Here is a 22910-nt window from a genome sequence, read left to right as displayed (position 1 = left end):
TTTTTGATGAGACATTTCAGAAGAAAAAGAAGTATGGCATTATATAAAAAACAACATGAAACATTATACAAAAATTAACACAAAAGGAAACTTAAACATAAAAATTTGAAGCCTTCTACTTGCTCAGTAGCCTTCTGACGTCTGCCCGCTCCGTGCTCGACATGGACCCCAACTGCTCCTGTGCCACTGGTAGCTCCTGCTCTGACTCCTGCAAGTGCAAAGACTGCAGATGCACATCCTGCAAAAAGAGCTGCTGCCCTGCTGGCTGTGCCAAGTGCGCCCAGGGCTGCATCTGCCAAGGGGTATCGGACAAGTGTAGCTGCTGCATCTGATGGGAGATCCCTGCCCTTATGTAAATACTGACCTGTACAAATCTGAAGTTTTCTTCTTTACACGGTCCCAAATGTTTTGCTTGGTTTCTTTTTCTTTTTTTTTATTTTTATTTTTGGTTTCTTTTTTCTATAAAATATTTGAATCTTACTAATAAACTGTGATGACTTCTAAAAATAACCATAAAAATTTAAATTATAAAGCTTGTAGAAGAAAATTATAGGAGAAATGATTTTATGGCTCTGAATTTTCAGGTATGACAACCCATAAAAGAAAAATATAGTGAAGAAAGCTGATGGTGCCCGGCTATCAAATGATATAGCATCTGTAGTCTTAAAGGCTTGAAGATAAACAAGTGGCCTTCTAGCTCAGAAGCAACAAAGCCCACATGGAAGAACACACCAGCCTGTGTGATATCATGGTTTCCAAGGGATCAGTTATCAGGCATCAAAGAACAAAAAATCATATCATTGGGTTGCACATCCCCATGATACGATTGCTGAGGACAAATGGGTGCATAAGCAAATGTGGCGAAGAAAGCTGATGGTGCCCGGCTATCAGAAGAGATAGTGTTTGAGGTCTTAAAGGCTTGAAGGTGAACAAGCGGCCATCTAGCTTAGAAGCAACAAAGCCCACATAGAAGAAGCACACCAGCCTGTGCAACCTCGAGGTGTTGAAGGAATCAGGTATAAGGCATCAACAGAAAAAAAAAATCTTACCATAGTGAATGAAGAGTGAAGTGCAGAGTGGAGACCCAAAGCCCATTTGTCGGCCACTGGAGATCCCCTTGCAGAGGGGTCTGGGGGAGGAGATGAGTCAGTCAAGGTGCAATGTAGCACTGATGAAGAATACAGCTTTCCTCTAGTTCCTAAATGCCCCCCCCCCCCACTATCATGAGCCGAATTCTACCTTGCAGGTCTGGAGCTGGAGGCACAGGGAATCCAAGGCAAATGATACCTTCAGGACCAGGGGTGTGAGTGGGGATACTGGGAGGGTAGAGGGTGAGTGGGTTGGAAAGAGGGAACCGATTACAAAGGAACTTCATGTGACCTCCTCCTTGGGGGACAGACAAAAGAAAAGGGGATGAAGGAAGATGTCAGACAGGGCAAGATACGACAAAATAATAATTTATAAATGATCAAGGGCTCATGAGGAAGGGGGGAGGAGAGAGGGAGGGGAGACCTGATGCAAAGGGCTTAAGTGGAGAGCAGATGCTTTGAAAATGATAAGGGCAATGAATGTACAGATGTGCTTTATACAATTGATGTATGTATGAATTATGATAAAAGTTGTATGAGCCCTAATAAAATGTTTAAAAATATATATAATTTTAATTTAAAATATTTTGCTTTTGAAAAATCATTTTATTGAGGGCTCATACAACTCTTACTACAATCCATACATACATCCATTGTGTCAAGCACATTTGTTCATTTGTTGTCCTCATCATTCTAAAGTATTTTGCTTTTAAGATACACCGTCAAATGAAAATAGAAGCAAGCAGGTGGCAGAAAATATTTGTAAATCATTTGTTTCTCAGAGGCTTAAAAGCTTAACATTAAAAAATTAATCCTCCAAATGAATAGCAGTTACTCTTAAGGACAGCTGAATTTCGGAAACAAACATTAAATTACTGGGAGTGGAACAATTATAATGGAAATAATGAGAACACTATCACAATAGAAGAAAGTCACCTATGTCACCGAGTGTTATGTGTAGAAACAGTTGAATAAGGATTTTTTTTACTGTGTACATGCTTTTACCAAAATTATAACAAAATATTAAAGTAGTAGTAAATAAGGCATGAGGTGTGATTTTTAAATGGTCAGGGTTATAACTCAAGGGGTGCAGAGGCTGTGTGTGATTTTTCAAGACCTACATTTATCTGGGAGAGCAGTGAGAATCTTCTGGGAATAGAAAAGCAATATTTATAGTTCACTCTGGTAGGCAGAATTCTGGGACAATGACCCATACCTTTTTATAATCCTCTCTAGTGAGATGTATGTGAAGTTAACATTAACAAATAATGATTATCCTCAGTGAGCATGACCCAACTAGGGGCTAATTGAGGAGTCATGAAACACAGAGCTATTGCTCACTAAAGAGATTCAAAGTGTAAGAGGGATTCAACATAAGGGAGATGCTCTTGCTGAGTTTGAAGATGGAGGGGCCACATAATAAGAAATACAGGCAGTCTGTAGGAAGTGAGAGCAAATCTTGACTGACAGCAAGCAAGGCAACCTCTTTTATTAGAACTCCTGATTCTTCCAAAAGCTTCCTGATAGGAAGACAGCCCGACAGATCTGAAAAAACTGGGAAGAAAAGCCTGTTGATTTACTTCGGAAACATCAAGTAAAGAAACCCTTATGGATCATGACAGTTCAGTCAGATTGTCAAGGTGGAGTGGACTAAATGGCAGGAAACAGTAACAAAGTCTGCACAGAAAACATAGCCACGCCATGCTATAATTAAGCTAATAAATGGGTGTTTTTTTGTTTTTAAAAACACATACAAAGAACCCTATTTCATAATGGGCAGGAGATTTGAACACAGCCTCTACCAAAGATATAATCATTACAGAAACACAAAACTACAGATAGAACGTTAGTTTTTGTAGTTGTTGCTGCTGTTGAGTCAGCTCTACTGCATGGTGACTAGATGTTCAACAGAACAAAATGTTTATTGGTATGCTTGATCCCATTTATTGAGCCACTATATTTTATGTATTCTTAACCCAGACCGTTCATCTGCTAGCATTTATTGGACAGTATTCTGTTGTAATTATGCTTTAATTGGACGTCACTAGAATTATAAGCTAAAGGTGCTAGAGATGATGCAAAGCAGCTGAAACTTTGCAATGATCTTGATGTGAATGTAAATGGTATCACCATTCTAACACAGCTTGTGCACAAACAACTGTACATGAATTTTTTTTTAATTTTCTCCTGTGCAACCTGCTTCACTGCCGGATGCCTACAGGTTAGGAGGCAAGGCAATGGTTTCAGGGCTACAGTTTGCTCTGGCATAGAACACTGTGAGGCCTCTCATAAATCCAAACCTAGCATTGTACATGAATATTTATAGCTACTTTATCACAACCAAAAAGTAAAAGCCATTTAAAAGATATACTATAGTCATTCAAGGGAATTTACTCAACAGTGAAAAAACAAAGAACTATTGATACCTGCAGTAACATAATAAAATCTCAAGTGCATTTGCTAAGTGAAAAAATTAAGACTAAAAATACTACATGATGTATGATATAATTATATGAAGTTAGATTAATGTAGGATGACTTCAGTGGGGTTTAGGGCTTGAGACTAGAGGTGAATTTTGACTTCACAAGAGAATTCGGTGGGGGAAAAACTTTGGCAGGAGGGTGTGATTGAGCTATCTTAATTGTGGTTGTCACATTACCATACATTTATCAAAGAATCTTATGGTGTATAAATTCAACTTAAGAAAAAAGTGGAACTGACAGCCAAAGCACCACTTTGAAAAGATGAAAATGCAGCATAGAATATTTTATTTTTTATAAATCATTTTATTGGGGGCTCACAGCTCTTATAACAATCCATATAGCTGTTGTATTAAGCACATTTGTAAATATGTTGCCATCATTTTCAAAACATTTTCTTTCTTACTGAGCTTCCGTATCTGCCCGTTTTCCCCTCCTCCCCTATCCTCCCACCGTCATAACCCCTTGAGAAATTTAAAATTATTGTTCTCATATCTTACACCATCCACTATCTCCCTTCACCCATATTTCTGTTGTTTGTCCCCATTGGGAAGTGGGAACTAGAGAGTATATGTCAATCATTTTGATTAGTTCCCCCATTTTCCCCCAACCTTCCCTCTACCCTTATGGTAGCACCATTCACATTACTGTTACTGAGGGCTTCATTTGTCCTGGATTCGTGTCACGAGAGCTCTTATCTGTATCAGTGTACATGCTCCAATGTAGGTGGATTTCTAAGGTAGAACTGGGGTCATGATAGTGGGGGCTGAGGTTCGGGAAAGCATTAAAGAACTAGACAAATGTTAAATGTTTCATCAGTGCTATACTGCACCCTGGCTGGTTTCCCCTTTGTGACCCTTCTGTAAGGGGATGTCCAATTGTCTATAGATGGACTTTTGGTCTCCACTCCAGCTCCCTTGTTCACATCGATAGCATTTTTGTTTGTTTTCTGATGCCTGTTACTGCCAACACCTTTGATCACACAGGCTGGTATGCTTCTTCCTTGTGCGTTTTGTTGCTTCTTTTCTAGATGGTCGCTTGTTTAACTTCAAGCCTTTAAGACTCCAGAGACTGTATCTTCTAATAGCTGGGCACCATCAGCTTTCTTCGCCAAATTTGCTTATGCACCCATTTTGTCTTTAGCAATCATGCCGTGAAGGTGAGCACACACAATGCCAGGTCATTAGAACAAAGTGTTCTTGCATTGACGGAGGACTTGAGTAGAGGCTCAGTGTCCATCTGCTACCTTGATACTTAACATATACATAGACCTATATCCCTATCATTATATATTAATATGTTTACATATGTACATACCTATAAATAACTATCAATTTCTTTTGCCTCCTAGTTCTTTCCTCTATTAACTTTTACTTTCCACCTGTCCCACTGTCATGTTCAACCTTAATTCAGCTCTCAGTAATTCCACTCAGCTACATTGCACTTGATCAAACCCCCCCAGCCATTTACATCCTCCTCGCCATTGATTTTAGATCTCTTGCTATTCTTTTCTCTCTAGGTGTGTTGGCTCCCCCGCCCCTTTTTCCCCACTTCCCCTTCTTCCCTGCCCACCTGGAACCATTGGTCCCATTTTCTCCTTGGGATTGCTTATTTTACCTAGACATGAAAAAAATAGTGAGAGGGGGGCCTATAAATAGTTTCAGGTCTGTCTACTGACCCTTATGAATGTTTTCTGATTGAGTCTGATGAGTGACAGTACAGAATTTGAGGGATTTTTATCAGGCATATAACTGACAACTTGTCATATGCAGGTGACACAACCTTGCTTGCTGAAGGCCAGGAGTACTTGAAGCATTTGCTGATGAAGATCAAGCATTTTAGCCTTCAGTTTGGGTTGCAACTCAATGTAAAGGAAAATACGTATAACAAGATTAGTATGTGAAAGCATATTAAAAAGACCAAAGGTTGAAGTTGTCAAGAATTTCATTTTGCTTGAATCCATAATTATTGTTCATGGAAGCAGCAGTCAAGATATCAAATGACATACTGCATTAAGCAAATCTACTGCACAAGACCTCTTTAAAAGTACTAAAGAGCAAGGGCCTTGAGAAGTGAGGTGCACCTGACCTAAGCCATGATGTTTTCTCGGACCCTCCTCCCCCGCCCAATGTAGAACATTATTTATTATTCTTATACTCATTATTAGTCCCCACTTTCCCCCCAATCTCCCCTGTCATACCACCAAGGTGCCATTACTCTGGTTATTGATTCTAAGCCAAAGTATTTTCTTTTTTTTCCCAAATCATTTTATTGGGGGTTCATAAAACTCTTATCACAGTTCATACATCAATTGCGTAAAGCATATTTGTACATTGGTTACCTTCATCATTCTCAAAATGTTTGTTCTCCACATAGGCCCCTGGCATCAGCTCCTCATTTTACCCCTCCCTCCCCACTTCCCATTCCCTCATGAACCCTTGATAATATATAAATTATTATTTTGTCATATTTTACACTGTCCAGCGTATCCCTTCACCCACTTTCTTGTTGTTCGTCCCCCAAGGAGGAGGTCTATGTAGATCCTTGTAATCAATTCTCCCTTTCCAACCCACCCTCCCTCTGCCCACCCAATATCGCCACCCACACCACTGGTCCTGAAGGGATCATCCGTCCTGGATTCCCTGTGTTTCCAGTTCCTATCTGTACCAGTGTACATCCTCTGGTCAAGCCAGACTTGTAAGGTAGAGTTGGGATCATGATTTGGGGGAGGGGGAGGAAGCATTTAAGAACTAGAGGAAAGTTGTATGTTTCATTATTGCTACACTACACCTTGACTGGCTCGTCTCCTCCCCACAACCCTTCCATAAGGGGATGTCCAGTTGCCTACAGATGGACCTTGGGTCCCCACTCCCCCTCATTCACAATGATATGATTTTTTGTTCTTTGATGCCTGATACCTCATCCCTTCTGCACCTCGTGATCACTCAGGCTGGTGTGCAAAGCCAGAGGACTTTCATTCACCTTGTGTACATGTGAAAGTTGAACATTGAAGAAGGAGTGTACAGAAGAATCAGTGCATTTGAAATACAGTTCTGGTGAAGAACATTGTAAGTGCTATGGACAGCCAAAAAGAACAAACAAATCAGTCTTGGAAGAAGTATAGCCAGAATGTTCCTTAGAAGCAAGGATGGTGAGACTTTTCATGTACTTTGGACATACTATCAAGAGAGAGCAATCCCTGGAGAAAGGCAGCATGCTTGGTAAAGGGGGGAGGGGGGGTGGGAGGTCAGACAAAAAGGGAAGTCTCTCGTTATCTTGCCATCTCCTTTACCAAAGTTGACCCTTGTTTACCCCTACCCATTTTGTCTCTCTTCAATACTTTCCCAACCCTGTTAATCATCAGATCATTTGTTTTTTATGTGAAAAACTTTTCTTGACTTTTTATAATAGTATTCTTACATGCTATTTGCCCTTTTGTAATGGACTGATTTAGTTTCTCTCAACATAGATGTCCTGAGTTCATCCATGCAATGAGGTGTTTAAAAGATTCATTCTTATTTCTTAGCAGGGCATAATCCATTGTGTATTTGTATGCATTCTCCTACTGATGGGCATTTACTTTTATCTTCTTGCTATTAAAAATAGTACTGTAATGAACATGGGTGTGCATATGTCTGTTCCTGTCAATGCATACTACTCTGTGCTACATACCAATTAGAGGGGTTTCTGGGTCTCATGTTACTTCTATTGCCAATTTTTTGAGGAAATGGCCTACTACTTTCTATAGGGGTTGTACATTTTAAATCCCCATCAGTAGTGTATGAGGGTTCTCTTTGCATCCTCATTGGTGTGTGTATGTGTGTTTAAATTTTGCTATTAATGTTGGGGTGAGACAATATCTCACTGTTTTGATTTATATTTCTCCAAATGGCTGACATTTATATATGTTTATTAGCTGCTTGAGTGTCTTTTGAAATCAAGTTACCTGCCCTCTTTATGTTGCAGTATTGAAGTTTTCTATAAATTTTAGAGATTCGGCCCTTGTTTGATATGTCACTGCTGATTTTATTTTATTTATTTATTTTTAATTTTTTAACTGCTGATTTTTTAAAATGTATTTATTTTTATTAAAAGATTAATTTTTAGGGACTATTACAACTCATAACAATGCATACATCAATTATATCAAGCATATTTGTACATATGTTGCCATCTTTTCTAGACATTTACTTTCTTTTGAGCCCTTGGTATCAGCTCCTCTTTTTTCTTCCCTATCCCCTACCCTTGTGACCTCTTGATAAATTATACATTATCATTTTCATATCTTACACTAACCCCTGTCTCCTTTCTCCCATGCTTTCTGTTGTTTGTCCCCTGGAGGCGTGTGTGGTTATGTGTCAATCACTGTAATTGGTTCCCCCTTCCTCCCCTCCTCTCCCCACCTTTTCCCTACTCTTCTGGTTTTGCTATTCCCATTCCTGTTCTCCATGTGTCGTGAACTCTTAACTCTTATCTGTACATGAGCACATGGTCCAGTCTAACTCGCAGTGAAAGGCAGTACTGGAGCCATGATAATGGGGGTGGGGAGGGGCTGAGGAAGTCTCAAGGAACCAGAGGAATATTGTGTGTTCCATCGGTGCATTACTGCACCCTGGTTGACTCATCCCTTCCCTGCAACCCCTCTGTGATGAGTTGTCCTATTGTCTACAAATGGGCTTTGGGTCTCTGCTCCAACCCCCATTGTTCTCAAAAATATGGTTAGTTTGTTTGCGTGCTTGCTTTTTTGTTATGAGTCTTCTGATACTGGTTACCTGGTCCAAATTATACCTCATGAACACACAGGCTGGTGTGCATCTTCCATGTGGGCTTGTTGCTTTTCTGCTAGATGGCTGTTTGTTTATACTTCAAGCATTTAAGACCGCAGACACTATATCTTTTGATAGCTGGGCATCATCAGCTTTCTTCACATTTGTTTATACACCCATTATGTCTTCAGCGATTGTGCCGGGAGGATGAGCATCTCAGAATTCCAATTATTAGAGCAAAGTGTTCTTGCATTGTGGAGAGAATATGAGCAGAGGCCTGAATTCTGTCCACTACCTCAGTGTATTGCTATATAAATGAATGTACCTAGACCAATCCCTCTATTTTTGTGAATTAATGCATTAAATATGTACACACCTATGCTTCTATCTATCCATAGCTTTGCTTCCGAGGTCATTCTTCTGTTTCCTTCCTCCTGCCCCACCATCACACTTACCCTACTTCTGCCTCTTAGTAATTCCTCTCAGCGAGATTGCTGTTGCTTCAACACCCCCAGGATCTCTGCATCCTCCTTGTTGTTGATTTTCATTCTTTAGTTGTTCCACTGTCTATGGTGTTGTTTGTGCACTTTTCCCAACCCCTGCCTCCTCCTCCTTCAGGACCACTGGTCCTGTTGCTTTCTTCTCAAGCTTGCTTCCCATGCCTATCGAATATAAGAAAACAAACCAATGATAATACAGACCAAACAAAAAGAAAACCAAAAAATGAGAGAAAAAGAAAAACAAACAATTCCAGATGTGTCCGCGGACCTTTATGAGTATCTCCTGTGATCCTGGGGGCAATTCTGGAAGCTGCCCCTCCTAGCCTCACATCTGTTCTGGGGGCTTTTTAGGGCTTGACTTTGCTCCCTTTGCTGATCCATTGTGTCCTTGGTTTGCCCTGCTGCAGGGGTTCACACCAGACTAACTCCCCGCCGTGTAGCCCCAGTATTGTCCTCTGTCGCGGTATGCTCCAGTAAGGGGACAATATGTCTCGAGCTGTTGTCGGCCCTGCAGTCCTCTGGGCCTTAGCAGCTCCGTGCAGAGATGTCCTCTGGGCTCTATTGCTGATAATGTGGTCTAGACAGTCTCTTTCACTTTCTCCTTCTTGGTTTGCCTCCGTGTGGGTGTGGTATTGGCTCTGATTGGGCCCCGCCAATATTTTTTTTTGTTTTTCAGCTCTTTTTAAAAATTCTTTTGGTGAAATCTTTTGATACCTGCGTCTAATTTTTAGGCAGTCCTAGTCATCTAGTTTGTCTTCTGTTTGAATGTGTTTCATTGTTTGGTAGTGTCTATATGTCATGTATTAAGACCACTTAGTTTGTCTTTTTTCTTTGACAATCTTTTAATTAAGTAATTTTTTTTAACAATTTATTGGGGCTCATACAATTCTTATCACAGTTCATACATATACATACATCAATTGTATAAAGCACATCCATACATTCCCTGCCCCAATCATTCTCAAGGCATTTGCTCTCCACTTAAGCCCCTTGCATCAGGTCCTCTTTTTTTTTCCCCTCCCTCCCCTTTCCCCCCTCCCTCATGTGCCCTTGGTAATTTATACATCGTTATTTTGTCATATCTTGCCCTATCCGGAGTCTCCCTTCCCCCCTTCTCTGCTGTCCCTCTCCCAGGGATGAGGTCACATGTGGATCCTTGTAATCAGTTCCCCCTTTCCAACCCACTCACCCTCTACTCTCCCAGCATCGTCCCTCACACCCTTGGTCCTGAAGGTATCATCCACCCTGGATTCCCTGTACCTCCAGCCCTCATATCTACCAGTGTACAGCCTCTGTCCTATCCAGCCCTGCAAGCTAGAATTCAGATCATGGTAGTTGGGGGGAGGAAGCATCCAGGATCTGGGGGAAAGCTGTGTTCTTCATCGGTACTACCTCGCACCCTAATTGACCCATCTCCTCTCCTAAACCCCTCTATGAGGGGATCTCCATTGGCTGACACTTGGGCCTTGGGTCTACACTCTGCACTTCCCCCTTCATTTAATATGATATATATATATATATATATACATATATACATATACACACATATACACATACATACACACACTTATATCTTTTTTTTTTTTTTGCATGATACCTTATACCTGGTCCCTTGGCACCTCGTGATCGCACTGGCCGGTGTGCTTCTTCCATGTGGGCTTTTTTGCTTCTGAGCTAGATGGCCGCTTGTTCACCTTCAAGCCTTTAAGACCCCAAACACATCTCTTTTGATAGCCGGGCACCATCATCTTTCTTCACCTCATTTGCTTATGCACCCATTTGTCTTCAGCGATCCTATCATGGAGGTGTGCAGTCAATGATATGATTTTTTGTTCTTTAATGCCTGGTAACTGATCCCTTCGGGACCACTCGATCACACAGGCTGGTGTGTTCTTCCATGTGGACTTTGTTGCTTCTAATTAAGTAATTTTTAAAAGTCATTTTACTGGGGACTCATACAACTCTTATCACAATCCATGTATACATCCATTGTGTCAAGCGCATTTGTACATATGTTGCCATCATCATTCTCAAAACATTTGCTTTCTACTTGAGCCCTTGGTATCAGCTTCTCATTCCCCCCCCCCTCCCCTGTCCCTCATGAACTCTTGATAATTTATAAATTATTATTATTTTGTCATATCTTACACCAGGTGTCTTCAAACTACGGCCCACGGGCCACATGCAGCCCGTCAAGGACATTTATCCGGCCCTCCAGGTGTTTTTTCTCTGTTTGTTTTTTTTTTTTTTCACTTCAAAATAAGATATGTGTAGTGTGCATAGGAATTTGTTCATAGTTTTTTTAAACTATAGTCCAGCCCTCCAACGGTCTAAGGGACAGTGAACTGGCCCTGTTTAAAAAGTTTGAGGACCTCTGCCTTACACTGTCCGACATCTCCCTTCACCCACTTTTTTGTTGTCTGTCTCCCATCGAGGAGGTTATATGTAGATCCTTGTAATCAGTTCCCCCTCTCTACCCCACCTTCCCTCCTCCTTCCCGGTATTGCCACTTTCAGTGCTGGTCCTGAAGGGATCATCTGTCCTGGATTCCCTGTGTTTCCAGTTCCTATCTGTACCAGTGTACATCCTCTGGTCTAGCCGGATTTGTAAGGTAGAGTTGGGATCATGATAGTGGGGGCGGGGGAGGCGGCAGCAGGGGAAACATTTAAAAACTAAAGGGAAATTTTAAGTTTCATTGTTGCTACACTGCACCCTGACTGGCTTGTCTCCTTCTTGGGACCCTTCTATAAGGGGCTATTTGACAATCTTTATAGTTCTAGGTTTTACATTTAGGTATTATTTTATCTCTCTTGTGTTTGTTTTTTTTTAATATGGTGTGAGATAAAGTTCCTGTTTCATTCTCTTGACAATGGATGTTCAGTTTTGCAAGCACTATTTCTTAAAGAGAATAGCAATCTTCTCCACTGAATGAGTCTTCCCTTTGTTAAAGATCCAACTGTTTGCAGGTGGATAGCTTTATTCTTGGATTCTTGATTCTCTTGGTCTATGTGACTGTTGTAATACCAGTTCCAGAGTTTTTTTCCCTTTGTACTGTGGTTGTGTTGTAAATTTTCAGATGGAGTGAAAGGATGTGTAATTTGTTCTTTAGTAATGCTTTGCTTCTCTGGGGTTTCATTCATTTACATATAAAGTAGTGATGAGTTTTTCCACCTCTTTAAAAAATAAGGTTGGAATTAGAATTGAGCTTATGCGGTGTTTGTGGATCATTTTGGATAGAATTGACATATTCACAATGTTAAGTTTTTTCATCCATAATCATGGTATACTCTTTTATGTATAAAGGTCTCTTTTTGTTTCTTGTTTTATTATTTTGTAGCTTTTTTCATATAGATCTTTTATTTCTCTGAATATATTTATAAGGATTTCATCCCTTCAGTGGTTATTATTGTAAATGCTACTGTTTTCCTGGTTTTGTTTTCAGAGTTCTCTTTGATAGGGCATTGGCATGATCTCACACTAAAAAACCCATGGTTGGATAAGTTAGAAGTGGCCCTGATTTTCCAAGATTACAACTCTTAATTATTTTTTTCCTAGATTTATATTTTTATGGACATCTCTTATTCATTCCAGTATATCCCTTCCCATACAGCTCTGTTGTTCAGTCCCATTGGGTGAGGCTATACAGTCATCGATGCCGTCAACTCCCCTCTCCCCTCTTCCGTCCCCCTCTTCATTTCCCATACCCTTGGGAACTGTAACTCCTGTCATTGTCACTGAGGGGCCATCTATCGTGACTACCATGCTTTGAGCAATCTTAAATAAGCAAATGAACATACACAAGTCTAATACGACCAATGAGGTGTGTCATGTATGGACCATAATAGTCGGGGGAGGAAATCTTAAAAGCCAGAGGAGGATAGTTATGTGGTTTATCAGCGCCACACTGTCCCTCCATTCTGTGAAGCATTACTAAGAGGAACTGTCCTGTTGTCTTCCTGGTGCGATTTGGATCTCCACGACATCCAGTCCCCTTCATATCAATTTGGATGCATGCTTTTTGAACTTGTGACACCTCTTCCCGGCGACACCTCATGATCACACAGGCTGGTGTGCTTCTATGTGGGCTTTGTTGCTTCACTGATATAAGGGAACTCTATCTAGCATGTTTAACTCCAAGGTTTTTAGACCCCAGACGCAACTGTGTTTGATGGGCACCCTCAGCTTTATTTACCGCAATTGCTTATGACCCATTTAGTTCAGTGATTGTGTCAGGGAGGTTGGCATCATAGAGTGCCACACTATTAGAACAAACTGTTCTAGTACAGAAGTAAGATTTAAATAGAGACCCAAAATCCATTTGTTTCCTTGTTGCAGTTGCATATATACATACACAAACATACACATTCATATATGTATATGTATATGTGTATATATGTATATGGTTTTAAATGTTTTCCTCCTACCCCAGCATTAGGCTTGCCTGATGTTCACCTCTCAGTAATTATTCTCAGGTATAATTTGAGTGATAAAACACGTCCAGAAAAGCTTCATCCTCCTCCTGGTCCATTTTAGAACTCTTACTATTCTCCTGTACCTGTAATTGTTGGCTCTCTGCTTACCTCTCACCCTTTTCCCCTCCTATGTCCATCAAGAACCATCAGTCCGGCTGCTATTTTCACAAGACTGCTCATCCTGATTTTCTTGTATAGATCAACACCCCAAACAAGAACAACAAAGTCATAATACTAATAAAATAAAAGAACACAAACAGACCAAAAAAACCCACCAACATACAGCTAGCCACCAGACTAACAGGGATCATGACATAGACCCACATTCGTGTCGAAAGGTGAGTTTCCCATCTTTTCATGTTGTTATTCCTGCAGTCTGAGATGGAGTGTCTCATGCCCTGCCCCCATTTATACCGTCGACTTTAAGTGTGGCTTCCATTTGAGTAGCCCCCAACCAGTTCTAGTGGGGTGCCAAGCGCTGCCCCCTGAGTCAGGAGTACATACTCAGGGTTCCTCGGAGACTTTGTGGCTTTGCTGCCATTACTGGTCTGTTGCACTCCCCTCCTGGTCTGCCCCCATGAAGGCAGGTCACACCAGCCGCTCTCTATCAACTGTATCTTCAGAGCTCTTCTCTGCAAAACTGTCATCTAGGGAGAGGCCTTCAAGTTTCACATCGAGGCTGGCCGCAAAGTCCTCTCTGGGAGCTAGCTGCTCCACTTGGGAACATTGCCCTCATGGATTGGCACACTGGAGTGAGACCCAACTCCCATGCTCTGTTTCCTGTGGAGACAGAAATAATACGCTCCCCTTGGGTTGGTTAGTGCCCTAACCCCAACCCCCCATTGTCTTCGTTTTTCTTCTTCTACCACTCTCTGGACCTTAAAGACATATGGATGGTAGGGGGAGGAGATGCCTTTCGTCATAAGGGTCAGCTGCATCTGCTGATGACATATGAATCTTTGGGTTTGATTTAGCTCTTGCCAAAATATTTGGTCTTCAGCCCAAGAATTATATGTTACATGCATTTTCCCTTGTGCCCCTTCTGCTGTTTGAACTTATCTCAGTGGACTTGTGTTGTACGTGACCTTTTGTACTTGGCTAATGTCACTCAGCATAATATTCTCCAATTCCTTCCACAAGAAAAGGTGTTTCATTGTTTCACCAGTATATTGTAGGGATGTGTAGTATTCCATTGTGTGTATATACCTGAGTATTTTAATCCATTCATCTATGGATGGAAATTTAGGCTGTTTCCAAGTTTTTGCAGTTGTACACTGCGCTTGGACAAACAGTACGTGGTAGATGAGTGGTTGTGGTCTGTTTCTTATTTCTTTTGGGTATATGCCCAATAGTGGAATTGCTGAGTGGTATGGTATCTTGCTTTCCATCTGCTTTACGTATAACCAAATCTCTTTCCACAGTAGCTGTTCACATCTGCAAGACCACCAGCAGTGAATGAGAGTTCCTATTTCACTGTATACCCCCTCCAACATTTATTGCTTTCTGTTATTTTTAATTAGGCTATCTTTGTGGGTGTTAGGGGTTATCTTATAATTGTTTTGATTTGCACTTCCAGGATGGCTAATGACCGGGAACATTTTCTCATGTGTTTGTGGCCATTCAAGTTTTCTCTCCATTATTTTGACTATTGATTTCTTCATTATATCTTGCTTTGATATCCCCATTATTTGGATATTGTTCTCTTAATAGCATTGTTCATTGTTCTCAGGTTTTCTTCAGCTTCTTTCATTATTATGTCTGATTGTCTTTCATTTGTTGAATTCTGCTTGGTTATCTTCAAGGTTGTACATACAGTTCTCTGCTTCTTCTAGCCTGTTGGTAAGGTCTTTCATTGTCTTCTTTGTTAATGCTGCCTCATCCCTTAACTCTTGTATTTCCCTTCTCTTTGTGAACTCTATCCTCTCTTTTATTTCATCATTTTTCTGTATTGATTCCCATATATCCTGAATGAGTTTAAGCTGCAGCCTGAAGATTTATTTCTGTGGAGGTTCATAGTCTACTTCTTCTATATATGTCGCTAGGTTCAAGTCCTCCTCTGACATTGCATTTTGTTTCTCTTGCTTTCTTGTAGTAGCTGCTGAAGTTGGTTGTTGTCTGTATCATTTTGTTGAAGCTTATTGCCATTTTTCTTGGAGTCTAGACTGGCTGGAATTGGGGGACCTAGGGAGTGGCTTGTGGGCATGGGAAGTGGCCAGCAGGCCTGAGGAGTTTAAGAGGCAGCCGGCGGACACAGGCAGCGACCAGTGGACACAGGGCATCCAGGATTTGTTGTGTGGGCATAGGAAGTTACCAGCAGGTGTGAGGGGGCCTTGGACCCATCCTGCAGAGGCAGGGAAAAGGCAGTGGGTGCAGTGAGCCAAGGAAGAGGCTAGCGGACACAGAAAATAGTCTGCATGCATGGGGGGTGGGGGGACCCGTGAAGTAGCCAAAGTCATTGATAGTGGCCTGCCAGTGTTACGGTCCTGAAAAGCAGACTGTGAAAAATAAAAGCAGACTGTGGGTGCAAGAAATGGCTGGTAGGTGTGGGAGTGCCCGAGGAGCATTATGCGGATGCAGAAAGAAGCTGGTAGATACAGGGATCCTGAGAAACAGCTGATGCGCACAGGAAATGGACAGCAGCTGTCAGGTGGTCTGGTGAGTGACTAGTGAGCACAGAGAATTGCCAGCAGGCTCAGAGAACCCAGGAATCAGTCACTAGTAATACGGGCTCCTGGAGCTCTGCCAGGAAGAGGGAGGGGCAGATCCAGAAAGCCCAGAATTTGGTCATCAGTAACACTCAGGCTCAGAGGACTGCAAGGGAAGAAGGAGGGAACAGGTACACTAAGGCCAGAAAGCACCTGCAGGTGACTCTCAGTCTCAGTGACTGTGGAGGAGAAGAGGGAAGTGGCTGCAGAACACGGGAGATGATGCCACTGTCTCTTGGGCTTAGGCAACTACGGGAGTGGACACACCAAGCCCAGAATGTAGCTGCTGGTGGCAGTCGGCTCTGGTGATGGCAGGGAAAAGGTGGAAGTAGCTGCAGAACCTCTGGGAAGCAGTGCCAGTGTCGCTTGGACTCAGGTGACTGCAAGGGAAGGAAGAGGGAGTGGGCACCCCAAGCCGAGAAAGAGGCCACACATGGTGCTAGTCCCCAGTGACTGCAGAGGAAGAGGAGGCAGGAGTGGTGGGCACACTGAGCCCTGAAAGCTGCTGACATTGGCACTCGCCCCTATGACTGCAGGGTTATAGGGGACAACGGCAGAACACCTAGTAAGTGGCTACTGGCCGCCGCTGGGCTCTGGAGAAGAGGAGATAGCTACTTAGAAAATACAAGAAAGATAATTACTTGTGTTTCATTGACTATGCAAAGACATTAAACTGTGTGAACCATAATAAATAGCGGATAACCCTGAGAATAATAGGAATTTCAGAAAACTTCATTGTGCTCATAAGGAACTTGTACAGGGATGAAGAGGCAGTTGTGCAAACAGAACAAGGTAATATTCTGCACAGTTAAAATAAAGAAAACTATGCTTCAGAGTGTATCCTCTCACTGTACTTACTCATTTTGTATGCTGAGCAAATAATCATAAAGAAGCTGGACAGTATAAAGAAGAACATGGCATTAGGTTTGCATGAAGGTTTACTAACAACCTGAGATCAGCAGATGGCCCAACCTTGCTTGCTGAAAATGAGTAGGACCTAAAACACTTACTGATGAAGATCAAGGATTGTGGACTTCCCATGCTTCATTCACCCTCTGCTTGACCAAGCATGTTGGGACACGTCTGAAGCATGTAAGACCAACACATGCTCCATTCTAAGAAGTATTCCGGCTGCACTTCTTCCAGGAGAGAGTTGTCCGTTCTTCAGGCAGTCCGTGGTATTGCTCCATCCTCTTTGCCAGCGCCATCATCCAAAGGCAGCCATGCTTCTTGGCTCTTTCTCGTTAGTTTTCCAACAGCTTTGCTGCATCTATTCACTAAGGTGGTCTCTACTTTGAGGAGACAGCTCTTCCCCAATCATGTCTGGCGTGAGTTCCACTTTGAGTGGCTCGCCTCCAGCACCCCCACAGACATTTTGCTATTATTCAAAAGGTTTTCCCTGCCTAGTTTTGTCACCTTATTTTTTCTGAGCTGGGGGGTGGCATCTCGTACCATCCCCTCTGTATCCCAACAGTTCAAACCACTTAGCAACCCCCAGTGTTCTCTCTCACCCCCCCAATTCCCATTCTATGTTTCGGAAGAGTTTGTGTAGATTGTGTTAGCTCCTTTCTGAATGCTTGGTAGAATTCTTCTGTGAAGCCATCTGGACTGGGGCTTTTTCAGTTGGGAGTTTCCTGATGACCTTGTCTATTCTTTTGCTATGGGTCTAGTCAAGTCCTTTTTTTGTTTTGTTTCCATTATTCTTTTTTTCCCCAAAGAATATTTTTATTGACATATATTACTCATTCCATTCCTTCCCTTCTCATTCATTTCTGTTGTTCAATCCCATCAGGTGTAGTAATACAATCATCAGTGCCATCAATTCCCTTCACCACCCCCGCTCCCATTTCCCATACCCTGAGGGAACTCTTACTCCTGTCAGTGTCTGAGGGGGTCTTCTATCTTGACTACCATGTACCAAGGAATCTTAAATGTACAAATGAACATACACAAATCTAACATGACAAGCCATAATAGTGAAGGGAGGAAGTCTTCAAGAAATAGAGGATAGTTTTGTGGTTCATCAGTGCCACACTACACCCTGGATTGATCCTCCTTTCTGCAGGTCTTCCTAAGAGGGACTGTCCAATTGTCTTGCTAGTGGCCTTTGGGAATCAACGAGATCTAAGCCCCTTCATATAAATTTGTTCAACTTTTTAATGTCCATATGTGTTAATTTGGGGAGAGAGCAGTTTTCCAGGTATTTGTCCTTGTTCTCCAAATTATTGAATTTGTTGGAATAGTGTTTCATATTAATATCATGATAGTGGGTGGGGAGAATTAAAGAACTAGAGGAAAGTTGTATGTTCCATTGGTGCTATACTGCTCCCTGACTGGCTGGTCTATTCCTTGTGACCCTTCAGTGAGGGGATGTCAAATTGTCTACAGAAGGGATTTGGGTCTCCACTCTGCCCTCCCCCCTCATTCACATTAATATGATTTTTTTCTTTTGGGTATTTGATACTTGATATCTGATTCTATTGACACCTCATGATCACATAGGGTGGTATGCTTCTTCCATGTGGGCTTTGTTGCTTCTCAGCTAGATGGCCACTTGTTTATCTTCAAACCTTTAAGAACTCAGGCACTGTATCTTTTGATAGCTGGGCACCATCAGCTTTCTTTTTTATATATATATATTTTTTTTATTTTAACAATTTATTGGGGCTGATACAATTCTTTTCACAGTTCATACATATACATACATCAATTGTATAAAGCACATCTGTACAGTCTTTGCCCTAATCATTTTTTTTCTCTTTTCTTCTTTTACATTTTATTAGGGACCATCAGCTTTCTTTAACACATTTGCTTAGGCACCTATTTTGTCTTCAGCGATCCTGTCAGGAAGATGAGCATTATAGAATGCCAGGTTATTAGAACAAAGTGTTCTTGCATTGAAGGAGTACTTGTCTCTCCTCTTTTTGCACATGTGTATTTACTGCAACAAAGTGACCTCTGATAAATGCCTTTTCTGTTGCTCATAGGTTTTCATATGTTGTATTGTCATTCTCGTTGGTGTCTAAGAACTTCCTAATTCACTCACTAATTTGGGCTAGTACCCATTCTTCATTGAGATTTGTTATTGAGTCTCCAAATGTTTGTCTTTTTTTTGTTAGTTATCTTGATGAATTCCAGGTTTATGGTGCTGTAGCCAGAGAAGGTGGTTTGGATGACCTCTGTGTGTTTGAATTTTCTCAGGCTTGCCTTGTGTCCCAATATGTGGTTTATTGTCAAGTATGAGCCATGTGCATTGAGAAGAATGTGGTTTTTTTTTTCTGTTGGTTGGAGAGCTCTGAAAATATCTATTAAGTCGAGTTGTTTAGTTGTGTTATTCAGATCTTCAGTTTATTTATTGTGTTTCTTACCTGATGGTCTATCTTTCTTTTCAAGCAGTATATTAAAATCATCTACTATAATGATCGATCCAGTGATTTCTCTTCTCATCTCTTTGAGAATTTGGTTGGCGAATTTTGAGGATCTTTTGTTGGTTGCATATATGTTTATGGAATTTTGGTCTACTGATCCCTTGAGCATTATGCAATGTCCATTCTTATCTCTCATTATGTCTTGTACTTTGAGGTCAATTTTGTTAGAGATTGGTATTGCCATTTTTGTTTAATGCCATTATCTTGGTAAATTTTTCACCATTCTTTGACTTTTAGTCTATTTTTGTTTGTGAGTTTGAAATGTGTCTCTTGAAAGTAACAGATTGATGGATGATGATGTCTAATCCACTCCACCACTCATTGTCTTTTAATAGGTGTTTTTAAACCTTTAACATTCACTATAACTAAATCTAAATGTAGATTAGTTTCTGTCATCTCCTACTATTTGTATTTGATATTTTACTTTTTTCCCCTTTTATAGGGTGGTATGTATGTGAGATGTTTATTCTTGTCTTCGCTTCTCATAATGTTTTGGGTACTGTTTTCAGTGTACTGGTTTCTAGATGGTGTTATACACTGTGGTGGTCTCATGTTTGTGCGCTGCGGTTGTAGGCTTTCTGACTTGAAAAAAACTGAAAGTTTTTTGTAATGCTGGTTTTGTTTTTACAAATTCTCTAAATGTTTCCTTGTTTGAGAAAACTTTCATTTCTCCTTCAAATTTGATGGAGGACTTTTCTGGATAAAGGTTCATGGATTGCAGTTGTTGTCTTTCAACTTTTGGAATATGTTGCTCCAATTTCTTCTTTCCTGCATGGTGTCTGCAGAGATGTCTGAGGTTATTCTTATCGATTTACCATTATATGTATTTTTTTTCCTTTTTAGCTGCTTGCATGATTCTCTCTTCTTCCTTGACATTGGATAATTTGACTCCTATATGTCTTGGTGTGTTTTGGGGGGTGGTTAATCTAATTTGTGTTCTCTTTCTGAATGGCAGTGTCTCCTCCTTTGCAATAGTGGGGAATTTTTCTTCCAGGAATTCCCTAACTATTTTAACTGTAGGTGTATTTATTTCTTCCTGCTCAGGGACCGCAAAATTCGAATATTGCTAAACTACATGGAATCACGTATCATCCTCAGTCTTGCAGCCTTGCCTCTTTATCCCCAGTGTCGGGTCCCTCTCCAACTACCCAGGACTTCCTCTCTGTAAAAGCCAGTCATGCCCATGCCACCAGGGGAGGCAGGTGGGCCTTGGCTAGGGATTATCTTCAATGGGAGCTCTACTCCATGGGCTGCCAAAGGTTCCAGCACCCAGAGCCTCCAGGAGTCCATGTGAGGTCATGTACAGCAGATTTACCCAATAAAATACATCCTTTGTTCTCTTGACGGTTCCTTCTAAACTTTTCTCTGTTTATCACCCCTTATATTTGTTGAGTTTACACTCTCTGTTAGGAACCACATCACACTTGGCTTATTTGTTTGTTGAAGGAAGGAATCTTCAAGCTTCAGTCAGATCGTATATTTTAATCTTTATGTGTGGTTACTAGGTAAAGTCCGTTCCAGCTCACAGTGACCTGATAGACAGTAGAACGAAATGCTCCACAGCCTGTGCCATCCTTACAATTGTTCTTATTCGAACTGCTGCAACTGTATCAATTTATCTTGTTGACGGTCTTCCCCATTTTATGATGTGCTTCTCCAGGGACTAGTCCCTCCTGACACCATGTTCAAAGCACTAAGTCTCGCCACCAATGCTGCTAAGGAGGATTCTGGTTCCAAATTTATGTTCAAACGCTGAAAACTTTGAGAACTCAACATATTTTTCCCATAAGAAATAATGAAGAACCAATTAATTGGTTTGGAGACCCTTGAGCCTTCTCGAATAACATTGTCTTGGATATGCTATTCTCATCAAGTTGTGTGTGATTTATCCAAACTAAGAGTTAACTTTTCAGCCTCTTTGATGGTCTGGGTTCTTTGTTTCATGGTTAACAATTTTCCAATCGCCTTTTGATGGCATGTTTTATCAATTTCAAGCTGAAGACAGTAGAATTCCTCAATTTCTTTGTCTAGCTTTTGTGGTTGGTACATAATTTTGAATAACAGTTGGATTTATTGAATTTCCTTGAATGTGAACAGATAAAATCCTATCACAGACATCATTATATTTCAAGCCAGATCTTGAAATGCCCCCCTCTCCTGTTTTTTAAAAGGTAATTTTATTGGGGGCTCTTACAGCTCTTATAGCAGTCCATATATCAATTGTACCAAGCATATTTGTACGTATGTTGCCATCATCATTTTCTAAACATTTACTTTCTATTTGAGCCCTTGGTATCAACTCCTTGTTTTCTTTCCTCCCCATTGCAACCTCTTGACACCTTGGTAAATTATTATTATTTTCATATCCTACACCACCCGCTGTCTCCCTTCACCCACATTTCTATTGTTCATCCCCTGGGTGGAGGTGTTATGTGTTGATCATTGCAATCAGTTCCCCTTTCTCCCCCCCTCCCCCACCTTTCCCCTTCCCTCCTGGTATCACTACTCCCATTTCTGTTCCTGAGTGTTTTTTTCTGGACTGGATTCCATATGTTGTGAGCCCCTATCTGTACCAGTATATGTGCTCTGGTCTGAAAGGCAGGACTGGGGTCATGATAGTGGGGGGTGAGGAAGTCTCAAAGAACCAGAGGAATATTGTATGTTTCATCAGTGCTATATTGTACTTTGCTTGACTCATCCCTTCCTTGTAAGCCTTTGGGTTTTGGATCTCTCCTACGACCCCCCTCATTCTCAACAATATATTTTTGTGGGGTTTTTGTTGGGGGGGGGGGCGTGTCTTCTGGTACCTGTTAACCTGATTCTGTTGATACCTCATGATAGCACAGGCTGGTGTTTCTTCCATGTGGGCTTGTTGCTTCTCTGCATTTGTTTAACTTCAGGCCTTTAAGACCCCAGATGGCATATGTTTTGATACCTAGGCATCATCAACTTTCTTCACATTAGCTTATACACCCATTTTGTCTTCAGCGATCATGTCAGGAGGGTGAGCATCACAGAATGGCAGGTTGTAGTGTTGTGTTGAGGGAGGGTTTGAGCAGAGTCCCAAAATCCATCTACTTCCTTGATGTATTGCCAAGTATATGTACCTATGCCAATACCTCTATTTTTATGAATTAATATATTTATATTAGTGCACACCTACATTTATAGCTCTATCCATAGCTTTGTTTCCTAGATCTTTTCCTCTGTTTCCTTTTACCTTCCTCCTGTCCCACCATCATGCCATTCTTCTGCCTCATTAATTCCTCTCAGCTAGATTGCTGTTGCTCCAACACCACTGGGATCTCCATATCCTCCTTGTTGTTGCTTTTAATTCCCTAGTTGTCCCCCTGCCTATGGTGTTGTTTGCTCACCACTCCGTTCCCCTGCTTCCTCCTTTCCCCCAAGTCCCTCCGGAACTTTGGTCCCATTGCTTTCTCCTTCGAGCTTGCTTCCCATGTCTATCGTATA

At 41.3% G+C, this 22910-nt stretch overlaps 2 protein-coding genes and 1 pseudogene across 3 annotated transcripts in view; 2 read left to right on the top strand and 1 right to left on the bottom strand.

Annotated features, from left to right (window-relative positions):
- Positions 1-22910, top strand: part of NETO2 (neuropilin and tolloid like 2) — an 85636-nt gene that overhangs the window by 37175 nt on the left and 25551 nt on the right. The gene's annotated exons all lie outside the window — the stretch shown is intronic.
- LOC142432712 (metallothionein-1G-like) lies at positions 162-334 on the top strand. The gene has a single exon (XM_075537946.1). It carries the CDS (start codon positions 162-164, stop codon positions 330-332), a length of 171 nt encoding a protein of 56 aa, XP_075394061.1. The 3' UTR covers positions 333-334.
- Positions 3274-3393, bottom strand: LOC142432934 (small nucleolar RNA SNORA42/SNORA80 family; annotated as a pseudogene).

This window comes from Tenrec ecaudatus, chromosome 18 (genome assembly GCF_050624435.1).
Source record: "Tenrec ecaudatus isolate mTenEca1 chromosome 18, mTenEca1.hap1, whole genome shotgun sequence".
NCBI lineage: Eukaryota > Metazoa > Chordata > Mammalia > Afrosoricida > Tenrecidae > Tenrec > Tenrec ecaudatus.
The sequence above is the reverse complement of the archived record's forward strand: the minus strand, read 5'-3'. Positions and strand labels throughout refer to the sequence as shown.

Bases quoted from the DNA above. Each gene is read 5' to 3' on its own strand.
- LOC142432712 (XM_075537946.1), top strand. From the start codon at position 162: ATGGACCCCAACTGCTCCTGTGCCACTGGTAGCTCCTGCTCTGACTCC.